General features: G+C 36.7%; 1 protein-coding gene and 1 long non-coding RNA gene across 2 annotated transcripts; one reads left to right on the forward strand and one right to left on the reverse strand.

Annotated features, from left to right (window-relative positions):
* Positions 1-527: 527 nt before the first annotated feature.
* On the reverse strand, positions 528-1,804 carry LOC122011868. Its single transcript, XR_006120056.1, has 2 exons — positions 1,581-1,804; positions 528-593 (listed from the first exon to the last, which is right to left on the reverse strand). It is a non-coding gene; the product is annotated as an uncharacterized LOC122011868 (long non-coding RNA).
* A 6,186-nt stretch (positions 1,805-7,990) lies between these two features.
* Positions 7,991-18,640, forward strand: LOC121985832. The gene is made up of 5 exons (XM_042539509.1): positions 7,991-8,433; positions 8,503-8,685; positions 17,980-18,049; positions 18,144-18,215; positions 18,323-18,640. Exons 1-5 carry the CDS (start codon positions 8,104-8,106, stop codon positions 18,382-18,384), a joined length of 717 nt encoding a protein of 238 aa, XP_042395443.1. The 5' UTR covers positions 7,991-8,103; the 3' UTR covers positions 18,385-18,640.
* Positions 18,641-21,583: the final 2,943 nt, after the last annotated feature.

Below are 21,583 nucleotides of genomic sequence, written 5' to 3' on the forward strand. Positions count from 1 at the left end.
AATACCAAGTCTACAAGATTTGAAATTTAAGCACACATTTACCGGGTTTGTAGAGTAGTAGCTCTAAGATATCCATATTGGGTTTGCCTTCTAAGTCATCTATTGCTATATCAATTTTTGAACCTTTAATTGTTAGTTTAAAGGCACCATGCATTGTAGATCCCTTAACGTTCAAGACACATAAATCTAACACTTGCTTGCATTATTCATTGAGTTGAAATTTTGCCTTCTAATATTGTTAAATACTTCTATCTTGTTTTCATGTTAAACCTGGTATTTAATCCTTCCCCATTCTACATTAGCATTGCTTAAGTTTGTTGTGGAAATTCCATCTCATGCACTAACCCATATCAACTGAAGCAATAGTTCAATTTACAGAAATATAATTGTTAGACAGAAATATGAAAGTTGTGTTTTGTCAAAAAAATTAACAGGAAATATTGAGATTCTAAACAATAGTTCAATTTATCTCCAAAAGAATAACTGAATCAAGGAAAACCATAATACTTCAGTATCACTTACTTTTTATGATAACATGTACTACATCTTCAAAATTAATGACATCTTCATCTCCCAATACTTTTGCAAGCTCTCTGTAGAAGTTAGAGAAAAGACACAGATAAGATTAAATAGGGTAACTCAAAGTGTTCTTCTAACAGCATCACTGAGTAGGATAATGTCACCCCATGAAGGCTATTACCTTTGCTTACATTGTGTTTAATTGAATAATTGGATTCATCATTAATGCATCTTGATGCAAGCATAACCCACAACTATTAATATATTGGGCTATTAAATTATTGCATTTAAACATTCATCTCTGCATCATACCAAAAGCCACAGTTGTAAAAAAAACGTACATAAAGAACACATTCTTAAGTTAAACCATCAAATAGAGAAGTCAACCTATTTTTCTCAATGTATGTATGGGTCAATGCCACATTGTATATTAAAGAAATGAGATTAGCGCAGCCACCATAGTATAAACTCCATGAATGCATCTTATGAGAAACATCATCTAAACACCCTACCATATTATCTCGCAAGTTTGTCATAACTGTTTTTTTTTTCTTGTCTTCATCCGTTAGTTAAATATAGTTTCTTTTTCAGGTGAACTCCCACAGTATGCAAAATGCTCATTATCACTAATTCAGTAATTAAAAAAAAAGGCAAATGCACAATGCTATGTGAAATAGGGAATTATCCAAGCCATGGCTAGGTTTTCGCAGGCAGCCATTCCGGCGGACATAATCTGCCTTGAAGAATTTCCAAATAATGTCCACCTCAAGTATTCAATATTACTCCTCAAATTCCATGGTATAAAGGAAACATTTTTCAAACTTGTAGAAGAACCTAAAAACCCATCAAAGTTATACATATCGGTCCGACAGGCACAAGGAATTAGAATCGTTTCAACGATGGGTGGCCGATGATGAAATACTTGTACATCGACAAGTCCCACGGCATACAGTGAGTGATCCAGAGAGAGTATGAAATGATAGCACGGACGTTTCGATGGCAGATCCCTAGGTATGGATAGATGAGTTAGTTAGTAGGGAAAGAGATGGGTGAGATCTCACAGCAGGGTTGAATCTCTGACGGAGCCATTGAGGTGGGCATGGAGCTCGATCTTGGGCAGCAGTTTGCACCATTCCGGCAGCTCCATGTCTCCACCTGCGTCCAAGTAAAAGAACTTATGTTAGCCCAAGATCGAGCTAACATAACGTCGAGTGCTTTCGTCATGCAGTTATAACCTGGAAATCATTTGCTAAATAGGAAGGCCAATTGAAGATGCACCTCAAAGGAATTCGAGATCTCAAATATTGAACTACTCAGGCATTAGGTGAAAACACAGTAGTGAAGAACAAAAAGGGGCAAATCACACATTTGTTCAAAATTTAACCTTAGTTAAGAATTTTGAGAATAAAATAGTAATAAAGTTAGGTTAGGGTTACAGAGGGTTCTTATTTTTTTTCCCTTGTCAAAGTCTCCTCCTTGGATCATGAAATCCTTGATCACACGATGAAATGCAGATCCTTTGTAACCGAAGCCTTTCTCACCTGATCAAAATAGTCACATAATGCAAATACTTTCACCAATCAAACGAAACAGAAATTTGTTGGGCGGAGAAAAAAAATCAAGAACAAAATCAAAAGAAACAAAAAAGAAGATGAAGTGACCTGTGCAAAGAGCACGAAAATTTTCTGCTGTTTGAGGGACATCATCCCCGTACAACCCTATCACAATCCTGCTCACATCCTTCCCCACCGGGTTGCCGATGCTGATGTCGAAGTAGACTTTGGTGGTCACCTTAGACTGCAGCGCAACTTCCTAAAACCCCAGCACAAAAACACATCGTAGCTACATTTTTCATTTCCAGAGAACAAAGACCAAATAGATACCAGATCTCAGAAAAGATAAAGTCAAAAAAGGATGCGGTGTGGTTGGAGGAGATACCAGGCCTCCTCTTCTCAACCAAATGGAGGAGTTGGAGGAGATGCTGTGTGGTTGGACGGAGAAGCTAGGGCGTCGTGTCTTGATCCTAATCGGGAGAGGAAGGGGCGTCGATCTAGGAAGGGGGAAGAGGGAGATGAGGTTGAGAGAGATAGTCGGAGGTTTAGGTTTAGGCTGAGAGAGATGGTCGGATGGTCGGAGGTTTAGGTTTAGGTTTAGGCGAGAGAGATGGTCGCGCGGAGGAAGGGGCGCGATATAGATTTAGGTTTAGAGGGAACTTCACAGTGTTGCAAATTTTGGCTAGTGGGAAAATTAAAATATTTTATTTTGGTTCATTAACACCGGGTTTTATAAAACCGATGTTAAAATTGGTGTCTATTAACGAAAAAAAGGGCGCTCACAGACATCGCCTAAAAAACCGATGTCTATGAGCTAAAATCTGCCCTCATAGACACCGATTTTTGGAAAAACCGGTGTAAAATACTCAAAGACATCAGTTTTTGCTTAAAACCGTTGTTGTTCCACTGATGTCTATGAGGGTTTTTGTTGTAGTGAGTCTTAGCTACAGTTAAGTAATGAAGTCCTAGTCTAGGGGACTGGGCAAAGTCTTGATAAGTCGACGACTTCGGATGAAATCCTAGAGTCGAGGATTCTAAGTGAAAATCTTGGGGGTCACGGACACCAAGTGGAAAACTAGACGAATCATGGATTGGATGTTCAGCATGAAGTCCTGAAATCTCATACGCTGAGTAAAAAGTCTAGACAATATGGAGGACCGGTTTGACAAAAAGTAATTTCTCCAAGGGTTCCGTCGACCGAACAACTGGATTAGATGATCGAACAAAGATCTTACTCGGAGAGGCAGTATCTGGACGGAAAGTCAGGTGGATTTAGCGGGTTCAGTTGACCGATCAGGGGGATCGGTCTATCGATCAGTGTCGAGTCAAACACTAATCTCAAGATAAGTAGATCTAGATCACGTCCAACTCGGCTATAAAAAGGGGTTCGACTAGCAGCTTCGACATAATTTCTTCAGAACAACTTCAGCTCCTGTGAGTGCTCCGGAAACAATTCGACAACACCCAAACGCTGTTTCGACGACGATCATGCCAAAAGATCAAATTCTCTAAGTCGTTGGTAACAAGTTTTTTTTATACAATACTTGTATACTTCAACTTTGTAATCTAAACTTGTAAAGATTTTTCGATACTATAGTGGTTGTCCAACAAAAGCGATCAAAGATTGTAGACCTTGGAGTAGTAGTCGTCACAGGCTTCGTACCAAGTAAATCTCTGGTGTCCTTATTCTTTGTTTCTTACTTTCCGTTGCATATTCTGTGTTTTGTGAAAAGTGAACATGAAAGTCACGAGCGTTATTCCCCCCCTTTAGCCCAACGATCCTACATATTGTTGTTGATAGTTCATTAAAGGATGAAGTTATAAAAGTAGTTAGAAAGGGGGACAGAATTAAAGCTCTAATTAGGAAAAATTACTTCTATTGAGGAAAAACTCTAAGAAGCACGTTTAAAATGGTATGGACATATATTTAGATGACCAATAAATGCTTCAATTAGGTGGTGAAAAATTATGACAAATACACACATCAAACAAGGAAGAGAAAAAAAAAAAAAAAACTTAGCTAGCAATAATAAAATAAGATAAAATTTATTTAAATATAGATCATAATATAGTAGAGGATAGAGCCCAATGATATTAAAGGATTCATATGTCAGTTCTACCTAGTGGAATAAAATTTGATTGTTATTATTGTAGTTCTTATATTCTTTTTATAACATGTAACCTAGCCCAATCTATTGGGGCCCAAGTACAAACATTCTATTTTCTAAATAAAAAATTTTAGATAACTCCCAAGCTGGCTAACACACTAATCGACATACACTCAGATCTAGTCAATTGAATTAGCTTAGAGATTTCAGCTCTACTCAATATACAACCTCATAAGCCTACACAAATCTTGTGATTAAGCTCTACTACGTACCATCTACAACCCAAAGTATGTTATTCCTTGGTCGAAGGTTCTCTACATGCTAATTACGTAGTCTCTATCTAGTTTATCGATTATCCTCTAATGGTGTTTCCTAAAAACATTAGTCCAATATTACAATTTACACGTAATTTCTCATAACTTACATAGTTAACAAGTTTATAACCTCTACATCATCCTCAATGATGTTTTTTTTAAGATTCGTGTCTCTAGGTCTTTTACTTCTCTTGCCTAAAGACTCGTCATCCTTAATTAGGTCTTCAGTTCTTGCCCAAAGACGTTTGTCATTATGTTTTCAACCCAGTGGCAGAGCAAAAAAAAAAAAATTACAACCCTTAGGCTATTCTCAAAGTCCTCAGACTAATTTTCTCTCTCACACATTATTTTTTTCTTCAGTTGTGTTAATCAATAGCTTCTTCATGTTGTACTCATCCACGCCCCCGGGCTACCGTCCGGATGAACGGAAGCTTGGCTCCGCCCTTGCTTCAACCTCTTGCTTAAATACATTTTTCTCCAAGTATTCAACAGCTCAATATTCTTTATCCCAAGATCACCTTGTATTTTTTTTTTTTGATTTTTTAAATATTCTATACCATCCTCCATCGATCACTTTTGAGCCATTCTCATTACAAAATCATAGAGCCATCAAACCACTTGACTTTGTCAAGTTAACCATCAACCCAACTCAACGACATTGAGTCACAAGCTCTTTGAGCCCTATGTACATTCTATTGAATCCCACATAATTGGTACACTTATCAATACATAAACAAACTTAACTTAAATCCTTTATCAACAATTCGAAAGCAATAGAATATCTGTAGAATGATTGTTTTCTTGTTGTTGGATGAGCTCTCCTTGTCCTTCTATTAACCTTGGATAAACTTAACTTTAACTAGTTGTTCTCTTTAAATTTAGTTGACTCAAACTTTGGCAGGTCAACTGAAACATTGATCACGAAAGCATTTGTTTGCCAACTATTATCTCCAATCAACTAAATGTATATATGTTCAGTTGTCTCAAATTTATTTCAATAGATTCACTATATTTGAGTCTCTTTTTTTGTCCATCATGAATCTCACGTCTGTAAGACTTCTTCCATTTATCAGGCAAACATTAGCGATGCATGGCTTTAACCCATTATTGAACAAAATTAATGCAGACAGCTTGTACAGTATTAGCTCATCATACTTACCAAAAAACTTATATTGGATTACTTAACAACAACACTAACTATCATTGAGAGAGCTGTATGAGAATGTGACTACTTATCCTTGCTTAGATCTTCAACATAATTAATAGAAAACGTCATTGTTAGTCGTCAATATATAATTGGTTTGGACTCAACGTTGTTCAGTCCTTTTCAGCGACCAAACAAATTGATTATGCCAACTGAACACTAACAACACTCCTCATTGTTGAGCGACATGAGCTGGCCTAGGGATGCATCTGGATGCTCAAAATTTAGAGCATGGCTGAATTTCAAGACTGACTCCGTAGGAGATGATGCTATTGATGATGAAACGTTAATGGCGGTATGTGAATGTCCACTCAGATTATTGATATGTGATTCTAATTACTTGTCAGAGAAGTTTCCCTCTCTCTACAACATTTTACTAAACCCCATTAGATGGTTTCCATTTAATATATTCAATTTTCATAATTCAAAAGCACGTATTATATTCCTGTTAAACCCTTCCTTCTTTCTCACGTGCATTTTTTATCATATCCATTCAAAAATTTACTAGTACATTATCAATTTACATTATCAAATTAAGACCATGACATAGTTACATTTATGAGACTTTCAGGAATATATTGATTTTGGATAAAATTAGCTCATGATGACAAAAGGTGAATACGTTCGTCCCAGCGTCCCCGCCAACCCGTCCCAGGGTCAACACGGAGGAGGTAAATCACGGATGGCTACTAGCCTTTGGAATAGTGACTATCACATAAGGGAGATATTTATTCGGCTTTGTCGAGATTCAAACCCCAGACCTCATGATGGCAACACCTCATGTGCTAACCACTAGACTCATCCGAGGAGACTGGATAAAATTAACTCATGAATCTAGAGAACATTGAATTACTTCATATCAAAAGTCATCTACTTCTGCAGTCCTTGTTAATGTACTTGTGCCCTTGAACCAAAATTTGATTATGTAAATTAAGAATAGTAAATTTTTAAGCTTACAAAGGCTTAAAAAAGCTTATCGTAAGTTCATTGTAAGACCTAAGACAATGATACTCACTAATTAATATCATTAATGGATTCTTAGAACTCCCTTAGTTTGAAAAATAACAAACTTTTAAACTTTTGAATGGCAATCAATTTTATCCGAAATTGAAGGATGAATCTAGAGAACTATATATTTTTGCAAGCATCCTCACTGTATTCATGCATTGATATCTAAATTCGATAACATAAATTAAGGATAGTAAATTTCTGAATAGGTAGAATAAAATTTGAAAGAAAAGAGTATTTAATGAGCATGTAATATGCGTTTTTTGAATTAGGAAAATTGGATATATAAAATGGATAATACTTAAAGTTCCCCACACACGTAGTTGAGTAAAATGTCGATATATCTATCATCTATCTATATACATATAAATATAAAAAATAATACATGACAGAACCATTATAAATTGACCACGAATATGTATAAAACAACTTATACTTCTAAGAAAGAAGCCTATAGTATGTGTTTCTAGCAAAAATGATATGTTTTAATTTGAGCTAAAAAAAAGAACAAAGTTCATTAATATCACATGCCTAATTAAAATTAGAATATGCTTGTAAGTTAATGAAAGCTTTGTATTATGGAACTTTATGCATAATCTCTTTGATTGTATTGAAGAATACGTAGGACAAATGCATAATGGGTAGAATATGGAATCACCATAAATCGATTACAATATAGTATAACATAATTAAGATTTTCAAGAAGTTTCTAATATGATTATATTTTCTAGTATTTTTTTTTTTTTTTGCTTAAAGAGTTTTTGGTCAGCCAACCCTCTGAAGTAAAGGCTTACTTAGTGTGGTTTTGACCGCTTTCGTTAAGAGGATAATATATCTAATAAAAAAACTACTCAATAAAGGTATATTTTAGGTTTCGAGCCTAACTATAAAAAAAACTTCTTAACGGCATGGATTTGCAACAGCTTTTATTGTTATTGCAAACTGTGTAACATTGCAATAGTCAAGAAAATCACTACAATAGTAGGTTAATACCAAAACACTATGTTATTGATAGTCAAGAAATAAAAAAAAAATATATTAAATATTTAATATTAATTAGAATATCTATCATCAACTTTTAATAAATCAATCATGAACAGGCATTCTTATATTTTGAATTGAAGGAGCCCACATGGTAGGCCCAAATAGATAACGATGGCGGCCCAAACTAATGCCGTAGTCATTCGATGGCGACTTCTGATTGCACCACGTGGATCACTTTCGCCTGCGACGACTTCTCTCGCAGGCTCATCTCATCGTATAACGAACCAACGATAGAGAACGCTGGCTTTCCTTTTCTTCACTGGCGTAGCGCCGCTGGCATTGCTTACTAGAAGTTTCTTCTCTCCTGGGTGTCTCTTTGGACATCGCCACATCGGTGACGACTGCAATCCGCCATGGCTGGCAGCAGCTCTCTCCATGGAACCCTCGCCCTCCACTTTACCTTCAAATCCTGCCTCAAGATCCCACTCTTCGCCTCCATTTTAACTCCCACTGCCGCTTCATCGAAGCCTCTCCGCTCCGGCTCCGTCAAAGGCGGTTTCAGATCCAAGCGAGGCGCCTCGGTTCCCTCTGGAATCGCTTCCGCTACCTTTTCGGACGACCTCCGCCCGGGCCTCGGTGAGAACCCAGAGGTCGTCATATCAGGGGAGTGGCCGGATAATTTCTCGCTCCTTAGCTACGATGACCTCCGCGCCTATTTGGAGACCCAGATCATCAACGAAAAGGTCGGTCTCGTTTCTAGAATCTTGCTTGTTCTTTGCTTCGCTGGTGTACTGACCGGATCCGTGGAGCAGATGAAGCCTACGGCGACGTTGGCGACGGTGATGTCGACTCCTGTCCGGATGGTGAGGCCCGAGCAGACGCTGGAAGAGATCGATCACAATTTTGAGTTCGTGTCGGGGCTTCCGGTGGTCGATGAACAACTGAGGTGCATCGGTGTTATCTCCAAGAAAGATAAATCCAGAGCATCAAATGGGGTTTGTTTCGTAATTCATTTACTTTTATCATTACACTTCCACATCTCCCTCCTCCACATGTATCTTGTATGTATTCTTTACTTTATACTAATTTAGTAATCTTTTCCCTTTTTTCTCATTAATAACCAGTGCTGATAGGAAATGTTGATTCATTACTGGCATATGTTTAGCCAAAATCTTAGGTATACTTTTGCAGCTGCTGTCCGTTAACAACCAAAGAATGCAAAGTTATTATATACCGGAGAGGAATCACGTCCGTTGACCAGCGGGATTTTGTCTTAATCTTTTTAAGGGTTATGGACGGTAACATTTTGGTATAGGATTCATAAACCTTTGTGCATGAAAGAAATAGGTAGGCTCAACTGACCTATGTATAGTAGCGAATATAAGTGTAAAATGTGGAACTTGACACTGCCCTATTATTTGTGGACAAAGTCTATGCAGGCCCCTTGCAGGTTTGCCTGGAGCCTCGTTGTCTGTCCTTAAATTTTTTTCCTGTCTTGTGCATTACTCATTCTTCTTTGTTATATGTACTTATTATTTTCTTTCTCCTGTTCTTATGTTCATCCATTTTTAATACCACGTATACTCCCCTCTCTCTCTCTCTCTCTCTCTCTCTCTCTCTTGTGTGAACCTATTTTTTATGCCATATGCACTCATTTGTATATCATGCATGCTCATTCTTTAAACCATGTGCACAACTTGGAGCAAAGTTTGATGCTGCCACACCAAAGTTTTAACCTAGTTTCTATGAACAAGAACTTGTGAGATGATTTTTGGTCCTCTTTTGTTGCGCAAAGAGGAGGCAACACCTCTCAACCTTTAATGCAGAAGAAGAGGAAAAGAGAAAGAGAGATCGCACAGAGTAACAAGATAAAGATGCACAAAAGGACCAAGCACGAGGAAGGAGAAGAAAAAGAGGTAGAATAAGAGTTATCGTGGTTCGGCGGTGTGCCTACTCCACAAAAACGGCCAAAGTTTTATTAAAATTCTCTCTACACAATTGAATCATATTTCATGATTCTTGTGATTATACTATAGGTTTACAATGATCCCTATAAATAGTGTTTAAACCCCACACCCGGTAAAATTGTATCAGAATTTTATTATAAAAAATCGCTACAAAATTCTGTTATGAAAAATCGTAACAGAATTTTGTTACGAAAAACTTTAACAAATTTTTTCTTCCATAACACCCATCGCATTGGCCTTCATCCAAATATGATCCACCAACAATTTCCACTTGGTGAATATTCACCTCTTCGAAGAACACAATTATCTTAATAAAACTTCACCTGGATCGGTTTAGGCTTCCTTCCTTTAACATCTAAGATATGGATTAAGTTCAAGCAATGCTTGAACTTTTCTTAGTCATCTTGTGAAACTTCACATCATTGTGCTTAGTTCTCATATGATACACCTGATTCTTCGCTAAATAGATAGCACTTTGACTATCGCATAACAACTTGACTCCATCTTGCTGAACACCCAGTTCTCTAACCTACAACCAACCCTGTAGGCCATAAAGCTTCCTTCGCTGCTTCAGCTGCTGACATGTACTCTGACTTTGTAATAGACAATGCAGCAATAGATTGTATCATGGATTTCTAACATATAGGTCCTCCTATCAGTAGAACACGTATCCTGTAATAGACCTCCAATCATCTAAATTTTCTGCATAGTCTGCCCAGCACTGAAGGATCTTCCGATTATCTACTGAACATAACGTCATAATTAGTTGTATTTCTCAAGTATCTGAAAATCCACTTCACTGCATCTCAATGTGGTCGATCAGGATTTGGGAGAAATTTACTTACCATACTTACTGCTTGCGCCAAATCTAGTCTCGTGCAAACCATGGCATACATCAGACAACCAACTGCGACATCTCTTGGATCTCATCATCCGTCTTTGGACACTGTGTACTGATAACTTGAATTGATGCGCCAGGGTATGCTCACCGACTTTGCATTCTTCATATTGAACCTATCCAGCACATTCTCCACATAACTATGTTGAGACATCCATAATCTCCCTGCAGCTCTATCCCTATGAATCTCCACTCCAAGAATCTTCTTGGTCTTTCTCAAATCTTTTATGTCAAATTCTTTACTCAGTAGCCTCTTTAATTTATCTACGTCTTTTATCTTTTTTGCAACAATGAATGTCATCTATGTATAGTTGTAAGAAAGTCAGTGATTCATCTTCAAGTCTCTTCACATATATGCAGCAATTATACTCACTTCTCCTATATCCATTTTAAATCATGTATGAATCAAAACGTTTGTATCATTGCCTAGGAGATTATTTCAATCCATAGAGCGATTTCTTCAATTTGCAAACCAATGCTCTTGTCCGAGCTAATTAAATCTCTCAGGTTGTGATATAAAAATTTGCTCCTCCAAATTTCCATGAAGAAATGATGTCTTCACATCTATTTTCTCCAGCTGCAAATCGTGATGTGCCACCAAATCCAACACTGCTCTAATTGACGTATATCTTACCACTGGAGAGAAAATTTCTTTATAATCAATCCCCTTTCTCTACCCCTATGCTACCTACTGAGCCTTGAACTTACTTCTCCCTACATTGCTTCTTTCTTCTTAAATATCCACTTGCACCCTATAGTTTTCTCACCTTCAAAAAGTTTCATTAGATCCCATGTTTGGTTCTTATGCAACGACTCTATCTTCTCTGCCATAGCATCCGTCCACTTGTCTTTCTCAGAGCTGTGTATCGCCACCTGAAAAGATATAGGATCTCCGCTACTAGTGATAAGCACATAAGATATCAAGTTTTCGAATTTGTATTTGGTGCGTGGTTTTATGACTCGTTTCGTTCTGCCACCAACTATAGTGTGATGTTCCATGTGCTCTGAGCTAGAATCATCAGATTCATGAGTCTCTAGCTCCACCTCACAACATCTTTCTCCATGTTGCAGTGTTTCCTTTTCTTCTTCCTAAGTACAATGTAGGATAGTCTTCTCATTAAACACTACATCTCTGCTAATCACCATCTTATTTGCCTTAGGATTCCAAGCTTGAAGCCTTTAACTCCTTTCTAATATCCTAGAAAAATGCACTCCTTTGACTTCGCATCCAGCTTGATCTTTCCTCACTAGATATGTGCATATAGGTTGGAGATCCAAACACTCGAAGATGAGAGTAATCTACTTAATTCTCTGTCCATACTTCCTCTGATATTTTACCTTCTAGTGTTGCCCTTGGTGATCTATTAATGAGATGACATGATATGTTAACTGCTTTTGTCTAGAAATTCTTTGCTAGTCCTACATTTAACCTAAGACATCTTGCCTTCTTAATGATTGTTCTATTCAACCTTTCCGCCATCCCATTTTTGCTAAGATGTCCTGCGAATCGAGAAATGCCTCATTATCCCATGTTGTTCACAAACTTGTCCTATTGTCTGACCTAAGGCATTTGATCTTTCTTCTGGTCTGGTTCTCCACTTCAGTTTTTCACAATTTAAACTTTGTAAAAGTTTCCAACTTATGACGCATAAGTATACTCTGACCTTTCGTGAGTAATCATTAGTAAAACTCATAAAATACAAGTGCTCTCCACGTGATGTCTCCGGAGATCCGTATGTATGTAGTCTAGAATTTCCTCCGTCTTGTTTGTTGTCGTCTTGAATTGCACTTAGTTCTGTTTCCCAAGAACACAGAATTTGCATAATTCAAGCTTGCATGTCTTGATACCCTTCAACAAATCTCTCTTATAAAGTTCTAGCATCCCACGTTCACCCATATGCCCTAGCCGCATATGCAGACTATACTGTCTTATTCAAACTCCACCAAGGCGACTCCACCTACAACTGTAGTCCCTGTCAACTTATAGATGTTCCCTTAACTGTTGTCCTTTCATTGTCGTTAGAGCTCCCTTGTTGACTTTTATCACCCGCTTACTGATTTGTAACTACAACTAATACTATCTAATGTGTCTAGCGAAATCAAATTCTTCCTTAGCTGTATATATCTGACATCACATAGACTTTTGATCACACCATCAAACATCTTGATTCTGACGTTCCCTATACCGATAACTTTGCATGATGCATCATCATTTCCCATCAACACTGAACCAGAATCCACTGTCTTATAGGTGTCAAACTAATCCTTTGTTTGGAGTCATGTGATATGAATATGAATAGTCTAAAATTCATGCATCCGTCAATTGCTTTGAACTCGACATAACTAATGGCATATCTCCATCACCGCTCTCTGAATTTTCCTCTTCAACTATGTTTGCAGACTTTGCCGAACTACATCTCTGCAATATATTTCTTTGTCTCTGGACAATTTCTCTTGATATGACCTTTGCCTCCATATTTATAGCACGTGATCACCTTCTTACTTCTCGACTGAGAACGAGTCTTATTGTTACCAGATCTATGTCGAGATTTGTTCCTACTTCCTACCATGCTCTTGGTTGCTAGTTACCACAAGTCCTCCCTGAGAAACTTTATCGTTTGTTTTCTTTCTTTGGTGAAAACCTAGCAACATACCTGTGATCTTCTCCAATTTCATAATTTCCTTACCCCACATCAAAGTAAACCAAATTCTCATATGTAGGAGATGAAGGCAGAGAATTCAACAACATCAGCGCCTTGTGTTCATCTTCGATCCTCACATCAATCTGCTTTAGATCGCTCACAATCTAGTTGAATACGTTGATGTGCTAGCTCAGATCGGTTTTTTCTGTCATCTTCAGCCTGAATAATTTCTGCTTAAGATACAACTTGTTTGTCAATGACTTTAACATGTACCGACTTTCCAGCTTTTGCCAAACTGCCATCTGTGACTCCTCGCCCATGACATGTTACATCACATCATCCGTAAGATAAAGCCTGATTGTTGCCACTACCTTTGCCTGAAGTTCTTCCCAATCTAATCTCTCCATGCTTTCCGGTTTCCTTTTTCCTAGTGCATTTACCATGTCTTGTTGCACTAACAAGTTCTTGACTCTTCTTTGTCATAATTCGAAGTTCCTGGTTCTGTCAAACTTCATATCAAACTTCATAGAAGTCGTCCCTGACATATTGAAGAAATCCGTCAAAACCTGTAGCTCTGGTACCAATTGTTACGCAAAGGGGGGCAACACCTTTCAACCTTTAACGCGGAAGAAAAGGAAGAGAGAAAGAGAGATTGCACAGAGCAACAAGACAAAGACGCACAAAAGGAGTAAACACGAGGAAGGAGAAGAAGAAGAGGAAAAAGAAGAGTTACCGTGGTTCGGCTATGTGCCTACTCCACAAAAACGACCGAAGTTTTATTAGAATTCTCTCTACACAATTGAATCATATTCCATGATTCTTGTGATTATACAATAGGTTTATAATAATCCCTATAAATAGTACCTAAACCCTAGACTTTGTAAAATCGTAACAGAATTTTGTTATGAAAAATTACAACAGAATTTAGAATTTTATTATGAAAAATCGTAACAGAATTCTATTACAAAAAAACCTTAATAAATTTTTTCTTCCATGACGCTCATCATATTGGCCTTCATCCAAATAGGAGTCACCCGTCAACATCTTTCATTTATGATGCACCACACATAAATTTGTGTATTGTAGTGTTAATCACCTATTCGATAATTGACATGTTAATAGTTGCCAGCTCAAATGTGATGCTGCTATTTGTTCTGCCTTGTTAGTCCTATTAGCAAGGGCTGTACCCTTTTAGTTGTTTAAAATTATGTGGTCGTGTCAGTTCTAGTTTCCTTCCCATCCTAATTCATCTTTGCTTAACATGTTGGTACATCATATAAATTATTGTATATGCCATTACACTAATGATAAATTGTAGTTCAACTTATGGAATTCTATATTTCAATGGAAAGCTGAATAAAATATAGGCGCATTGCCATTTTGATATTTTAGGATAGAGAGTTCCAACTGATTTTATCCATTTTAAAAGTCTCCAGTTTTTGCAGTTACTTTTTTTGTTCCATGAAGGACCTAAAACGGTTATGATTAAACATTTTATAAATTTTTATGTTTATCCATTCATTGTGTTCTATTTCATGAAAATGCCTTCCTTGTTGAAACATGAAAATTCCCTTTTCATAATATTTTCCAATCATTGCTAGTAGCTACACTCACCTTTACTTTGTAAAGTAGAAACATTTGTAATACAACTATACACATTAAATTTTATGGGCAAAAATCAAAAGGGCGCCCCAAATTAATAGAAACATCATATTAGCATCCTTTTTTCTAAAAAAAAAAGTCAAATGAGCCCACCTCTCATGATTTTATCCAAAAATACCCTTGGGTTTAGCGCTATTGTAGAAGCTACCGACTAGCTTCTACACGCTCGATTATGATTAGACTGTGTTCATTTGAAATGTAATGAGTGTCATGAAGTCCTATCGTTTGTTTTGCTCGTTAAAATGTTGTTTTAATTAAGTTATCACTCAGAAAAAGTAAAATCAAAATGATATAAAGTCACAACTAGCTTCTACACCATGTAGAAGCTAGCATACACGATTGATCGTAATCAGATAATGTTCATTTGAAATGTCATAAGTGTCATGGAGTCCCAATCATTTATTTTGCTCGTTAAAATATTGTTTTAATCAGGTTATCACTCAAATAAGCAAAATCAAAATGATATAAAGTCACTATTATAGAAGCTAGTTGAATTGTAGAAACTAGTTGCTAGCTTCTCATAATGTATTGTAGAAGTTAGTTGTTAGCTTTTACAATTGTAGAAGCTAGTTGCTAGCTTCTACACGACTAAATGATCAGATAATATAAGGGTATTTTGGGTATGACACTTTAAATGGGGCGTCCATTTGACTTTAATCAGAAATGGGGTGCCTACGAAAACACAAATGATGGGCGCTCATTTGATTTATGCCCAAATTTTATCAAGCATTTGTCCTGTACATAAATGCTAGTGAAATGTTACCTTATCTCTCACGCAACATATAAATCTTCTTTTAGGGTTTGCATCCGTCCATGATGTCTGCAAGATACATTTGTTGACCACAGTGACACATCTCTAAAGTTGACATCCTTGTGCCTTGAATTGGTTTTTCATACATATCAGCAGCAATTAGTAGAAATCAGTGTAGCATAATTAGCAGCATTAATTATCAGTTTCCTAAATATTGTAACACAATTGCAGTGCTCCAAACATTTACCTAATTGTAAACTTGAATGTGATTTCTTTATTTTGTGTCTATAGAGCATTAAGAAATTGGATTATCACCATAAGAAATACCTTAATGCTTCATGCTCGTCTGGTATAATTTCAATAGTGCCAAGCCTTAACAATTAGGAACAAAGAGCTTGATTTTTCCCCTCCTCTTTTCTTTTCTTCTTTTCTCTCCTCCGCTGTTCTCTTCTTTCCCTCTCTTCATGTAAACAAAACCTTGATGTTTCCTTTTGTGGTTACAAAGAGTCTGAATCTACTCATTAAGGATGGCTTTCTATATTTGGTTTGACCTTCTACACAATTCCCTTTCCTGGATACCAAACCTATAATGTTCATTACTATTTACTATAGCTCTTAAAATTTAAGGGCAGAATGCAGAATTCTACTGTAAAAAGAGTTGTGGCAAAGTTGAGACTATGTTGGCTAAACCTATGATGAGAGTAAATTTTGAAGTTGAATTTTGATAGAGCTGTGATGAAATTGTAGTCAACTGTTCAAACTAGAAAGGAAAGGACATGATATACCATAATTTCTAATTTTATCACATGTATTTTTCAGTATTATTGCATTTACAACAAGCCATATAACCAATTATTTACAGTCAGCTGATGTGGCTAGAAGTTATATTACTATAGTAATCCTTCAACTTACTGGTTTCTTGTTCAGAAAATTCTAATCGTCAATGAGTAGAAGTTAATCTATAAAGCAGGCAATCAAAATATCAATTAAAGCAAAAATAGTAATAAATTTTTAAAAATATAATAAGTACACAGTAGTCTTTCAAAACATAATAAGAGTTTAACCTAAAATAATTTGTATATTTATGGGTTTCTATAGTATACGTATATTACGTTCATCTGCAATATTGTTACAAACATTCTCATCCACCTGTTGCTATATGTATCCATATATTTGCCTTTGCAGTAATCTCCAATTTCAATAATTTTTTTACTTGGGCTGAGCCAAATGGCCAAGTATTGGAGCATAATAAGTAAAGCAAGTGTTCAATCCTCTTTTTTAACATAATAAATGGTAGTTGTTACCATTTAGACTTGTCATCTTACTTACGATCACTTCCATCCATTAGGAATACGTCTACTTTTGGGGATCATGGAATGCATCTACAAGCCCATAGAAAACACTAGGAAACATTAGGATTTACATGTGAAAACCCTTGATGGATCAAGAGTAAAAAGACATGAGAAGTATAATCTACTAGAGAAATATGGAGAATAAGTTTGTCTCCATAATCATCATGCATAAGCGATAAAAATCAATACTAGGCTATTTTGTTGGAATCAAATACAAATGCATTCAGAGTTCACCCATCACTTGTCTCGAGAATGGGTCCTAAATCTCCTCTTTAAGAAATCTCCCATCAAGTTGGTTCAAAAAACCTCTTTCCGCATGTCTCACAGTTTCAAGCACTCTTGGGGATCTCTGCAAGGATCCCTAGATGCTGTTAAACTTTGGCATGCTCTTGAAGAAATTATTGTGTTGAAAAAAATGTTGAACCTTGTCACCTGAAACTGCTCTGTCCTGTATTTCGCAGTCTACTGCCTATTGTTTGACCCCAAAGGAAAACCACTTCTCTTTACTGCTATCTGCCCCTTGTTTATGATTGGTACTGAGTGAATGGTTCATGTGTCCTAGACTGGACACACTATGGGTTGATCCCAACCTCATGGATTTCTTTACTGCTACGTGTCCCTTTTGCATGATTGGTATTGAATTAATGGCTCATGTGTCCTAGATTGAACAGTGGCTTCATGGCTGATTACCTTTACGTGTTGGAAGATCATCAGATGATAAATTATTTAGGTGGAAAAATAAATAAGATCATATTAAATCATCTAGAGTCGAATTCAGCTGTTTCTTGAAAAGGTGCCATGTAACCACACATAGGAAGTCATTCTATTTCCTTCAAAACTTTTTCATCTTATTTTGACTCTACCATTCTCTACTAGTTCACTGGTTTCCATTTGATGGATAAAAGATTACTATCTAGGATCACTTATTTGCCAATGCTGAATCAAAAAGAAATCCAATTTCCCCCTTTATTGTTTCTTGCAACAGTATTTGCCTAATATCCAATTATTGCTTTGCAGCTGAAATCCAAGGTTAATGAAATCATGTCTTCTCCTGCAATCACACTCTCAGGTGACAAGACGGTACTAAGTATGTTTCCTCACCCATGATACTTCTCTTCTATATACGACACCTGACTGTTAGATTTGGTTAAGAATTGTTTCCTATGGTCAAAATTATGCAGATGCAGCAGCTTTAATGCTCAAGATGAAGATCCACAGGGTACCTATATTAGATGCGGAACAGAAGGTTATTGGTAAGAAACTCAAAATGATAAAAAACTGTTTATGTTATGTGGTAATTTCACTTACTCAATGATATATCACTTGCTACTAGTGATTAATATATTTTTTTTTAAACTAGGAATTGTTACTCGGACAGACATATTTCAAGCACTGGAGGCGCAGAAAGTAGAGTCCGTTTAGATCATGCCGGCTTGCTGTGTATGTATATGGAATAGCGGGTTAAGAGGCTGTTAATGTAGTAAATTATGCACCATCTGTTACCTTTTGCCTGCTCTTGTATAGTTGTGCCGGCATATACACTGTTGAGCTGTTATCGGAGAATAATAATGTGGTACGAAGTTTGTATCTATGATCAAAGCCTCTTGATAACGTTTGACTGTGAGATATATTGATAGTATCAGACGTCATGTGGCAAATATATCAAGCATTTCATGAATTTAAAAGGGTAATTAGTTCTATGTAAGAGCGGTCCTGGAACCCATAAGGTGGCCTCCACCTTGTACATCTCGAAAAGCCTAGTTCTGATTTCTAATTTAATTATGTTGGATAATTTGTTAGTCGCTTAAACCCTCCAACCTATACTTTAGCCATAGGCCGTGGAGGAAGAGAGGAGATCAGCAGGACTTTGCCACAGGGAGGAGAGGGGTGGTAGAGAGGTAGAAACAAAAAAAAAAGAGAGCTTTAAAGGAGGAGATCGACCTTGTAAAATAAGATCGTAGAAGAGGAGAATTCAAGAGGTGAGAGAATAGTGCTGTCTAACAGACATGGAAACATCATCTAAAGTGAAACTAAAACCAGGGTACGTTGAACCATATTCATTAATCCAAATTCAACTCTTATATCTTCACATAGATTCCAACTAAGCCCAAATCAAACCAAACTCAGTCCCACATGTGACAGCCTATACCCCGCAACAATTAGCCTTGTTTTTCACCAAACGACACTATTTTTTGCAAAATTAAAGTTTAGCGACTACAAAAATTTACCATGTAAATTTTAGCACAAAGTTGTCCTAGACAAAAATTATGGCATTTTAGCTCGAGAGGTAAAGGCCCATGAGAAAAAAATAATAATTAATCAAATTGAGCAACATCGAATCTAGGATGATCAATCTAGTCTTATGAAATTTCCATTTATCATCAAGATAAATCGAGAAACACTTGCTGTGGACAATCCAAAAATCTAACATCCCATAGTTGTAATTCTCATTTGAATACAAAATTTTTATAAATATGTCGTATCTGATAATTGAACCGTAGATATCTAGAAGATAACGAAACTCCCGTATTACTGCACCATAACTCAGTGCTCCCATTAGAAAAACAATGATTAATCAGGTTGGGTAACGTCGAGCTTGGGGTGATCAGCCCGACCCCATGAAAATTTTTCATCGGCCACCAGGATAAATCGGGAAGCGCTCGCAGCGGACAGTCCAGAAGTCCAGCATCCTTTAGTTGTGTGTCCTATTTGAAGAAATTTTTTTTATAAATTCATTATAACGAGAACTCGAAAAATGAATATTTGAATGATAATCTGAATATCTTATCGTTACACCAAAAGCAGTGCTCCCATTGGAAAAGACTATAGTGTTGTTGCTCTCGTCCCGTGATGCCGTTTATTTTTATAAGTTAGTTCTTAACCATCTCTCTCATGGCAAGTGTCGACTACGCGCATTACAGAACACTAGCCCCCTAATATGAGAACACTAGCCCCAGAATACGAAGTCACATGCATGGTCCTAGCATGTGGCGTAGCGCCTAGTTTAAGGTACAACTTGTGAGGTCGTTTCCTAGTGGCCTCACAAGCCTAGAGCTAGTTATAATGTTTTTGTATCAAACATGATTCTTAAAAGAAGATTTAGCAAAGAGAGGCTAACTTATATGCAGATAAAATGCGAACATAACATTTGAACAAATTACTATAGAAGTTGTTGGCTTCAAATCGGTAAAATTTATGTTTAATGTGAGTATTTATAGTAATCCTAGCCACCTCTCTCACTAAGCCCTCATATATCATTAAGCTTTCATCCCCACTGATGCCCATAAATATAACAATTAATTAAAAAATTGTAACTGTTTATACAATTAAAAAAAACTGTACTTACTCATGGGCAAAAAAAAAATGTCCTTTTTATTGAATCGTCAAAGAAGCGCTACCAATTTAATTTTTTATCAAAATGACATCCCACTTAGTAAAATAATACAAATACCATTTGACACATTGTATACTTCTGACACAAGCACTCTCACATATGAATCACCTAAATCGCGGATCACGTCATAACAACTACGAAACTATAGTTGCTACAACTATACGATATCTCAGTTGTAACAACTACCAAATTATAGTTGCTATAACTATAAGTTCAACTTTAAAAGATCATAACTTTTAATTCGGATTGAACCATGAGACACACAATATATCAAATTGAAACTCGTTTAGAAATCTTCGATTTGATATATTGCGTGTCCTATGCTTCAATCCAAGTTAAAAATTATGACATCTCAAATTTTACTCAGTATGCATGTTATAGCAGCTACGAAATCGTAACTGCTACAATTATGTGGTGACTCAGTTGTAGTAGCTACAAAACTGTAGTTGCTACAACTATAAGTTCAATTTTAAGAGGTCATAATTTTTTATTCGGTTTAAATCATGAAACACACAATCTATTAAATCGAAGCTCATTTATAGATCTTTGGTTTGATATGGTGTGTGTCTCGTGATTTAACTTTAGTCAAAAGTTATAACCTCTCAAAATTTACTTAACATATACGTTATATCAGCTACGAAACCATAGCTGCTAAAACTACAAATTCGACTTTAAAAGGTCATAATTTTTTATTCGGATTGAACTACGAAACAGACAATATATCAAACCGAAGATCTCTGCTACAAAACTATAACTGCTACAACTACAAGATATAACTTTGAGAGGTTATAACTTTTGATTCGAGTTGGATCATGGGACATACAATATATCAAATCGAAGCTATTCATAGATCTTCGATTTGATATATGTGCATCCTTTGATTCAACTCGAATCAAAAGTTATGGTCTCTAAAAGTTTATCCAATATACATATTGTAGCAACTATGGAGGGCAGATCCTTTGGTCCAAAAAAATAGATCAAGGGATGGACCACTTGCAATTGCGGCCAGATTGTGGTTGCGATTTAGACGCAATTGGTTGCAATCTTTCACTGGGTTCACTATCACTCCCCCCCCCCCCTGCGTTATAGTTTAGGTAGGGGCGGGTGGCGGGAGGCTACTGATGGTGGGCAACTGGCCAGGCAGCCTAGCGCCGAGTGGGGGGCGACCTTCGGGTGGCCTCCGACCACCTGGCCCAACCCAAACTATAACCAGGGGGATGGTGAATC

Source organism: Zingiber officinale, chromosome 1B (assembly GCF_018446385.1).
Source record: "Zingiber officinale cultivar Zhangliang chromosome 1B, Zo_v1.1, whole genome shotgun sequence".
NCBI classification, from domain to species: Eukaryota; Viridiplantae; Streptophyta; class Magnoliopsida; order Zingiberales; family Zingiberaceae; genus Zingiber; species Zingiber officinale.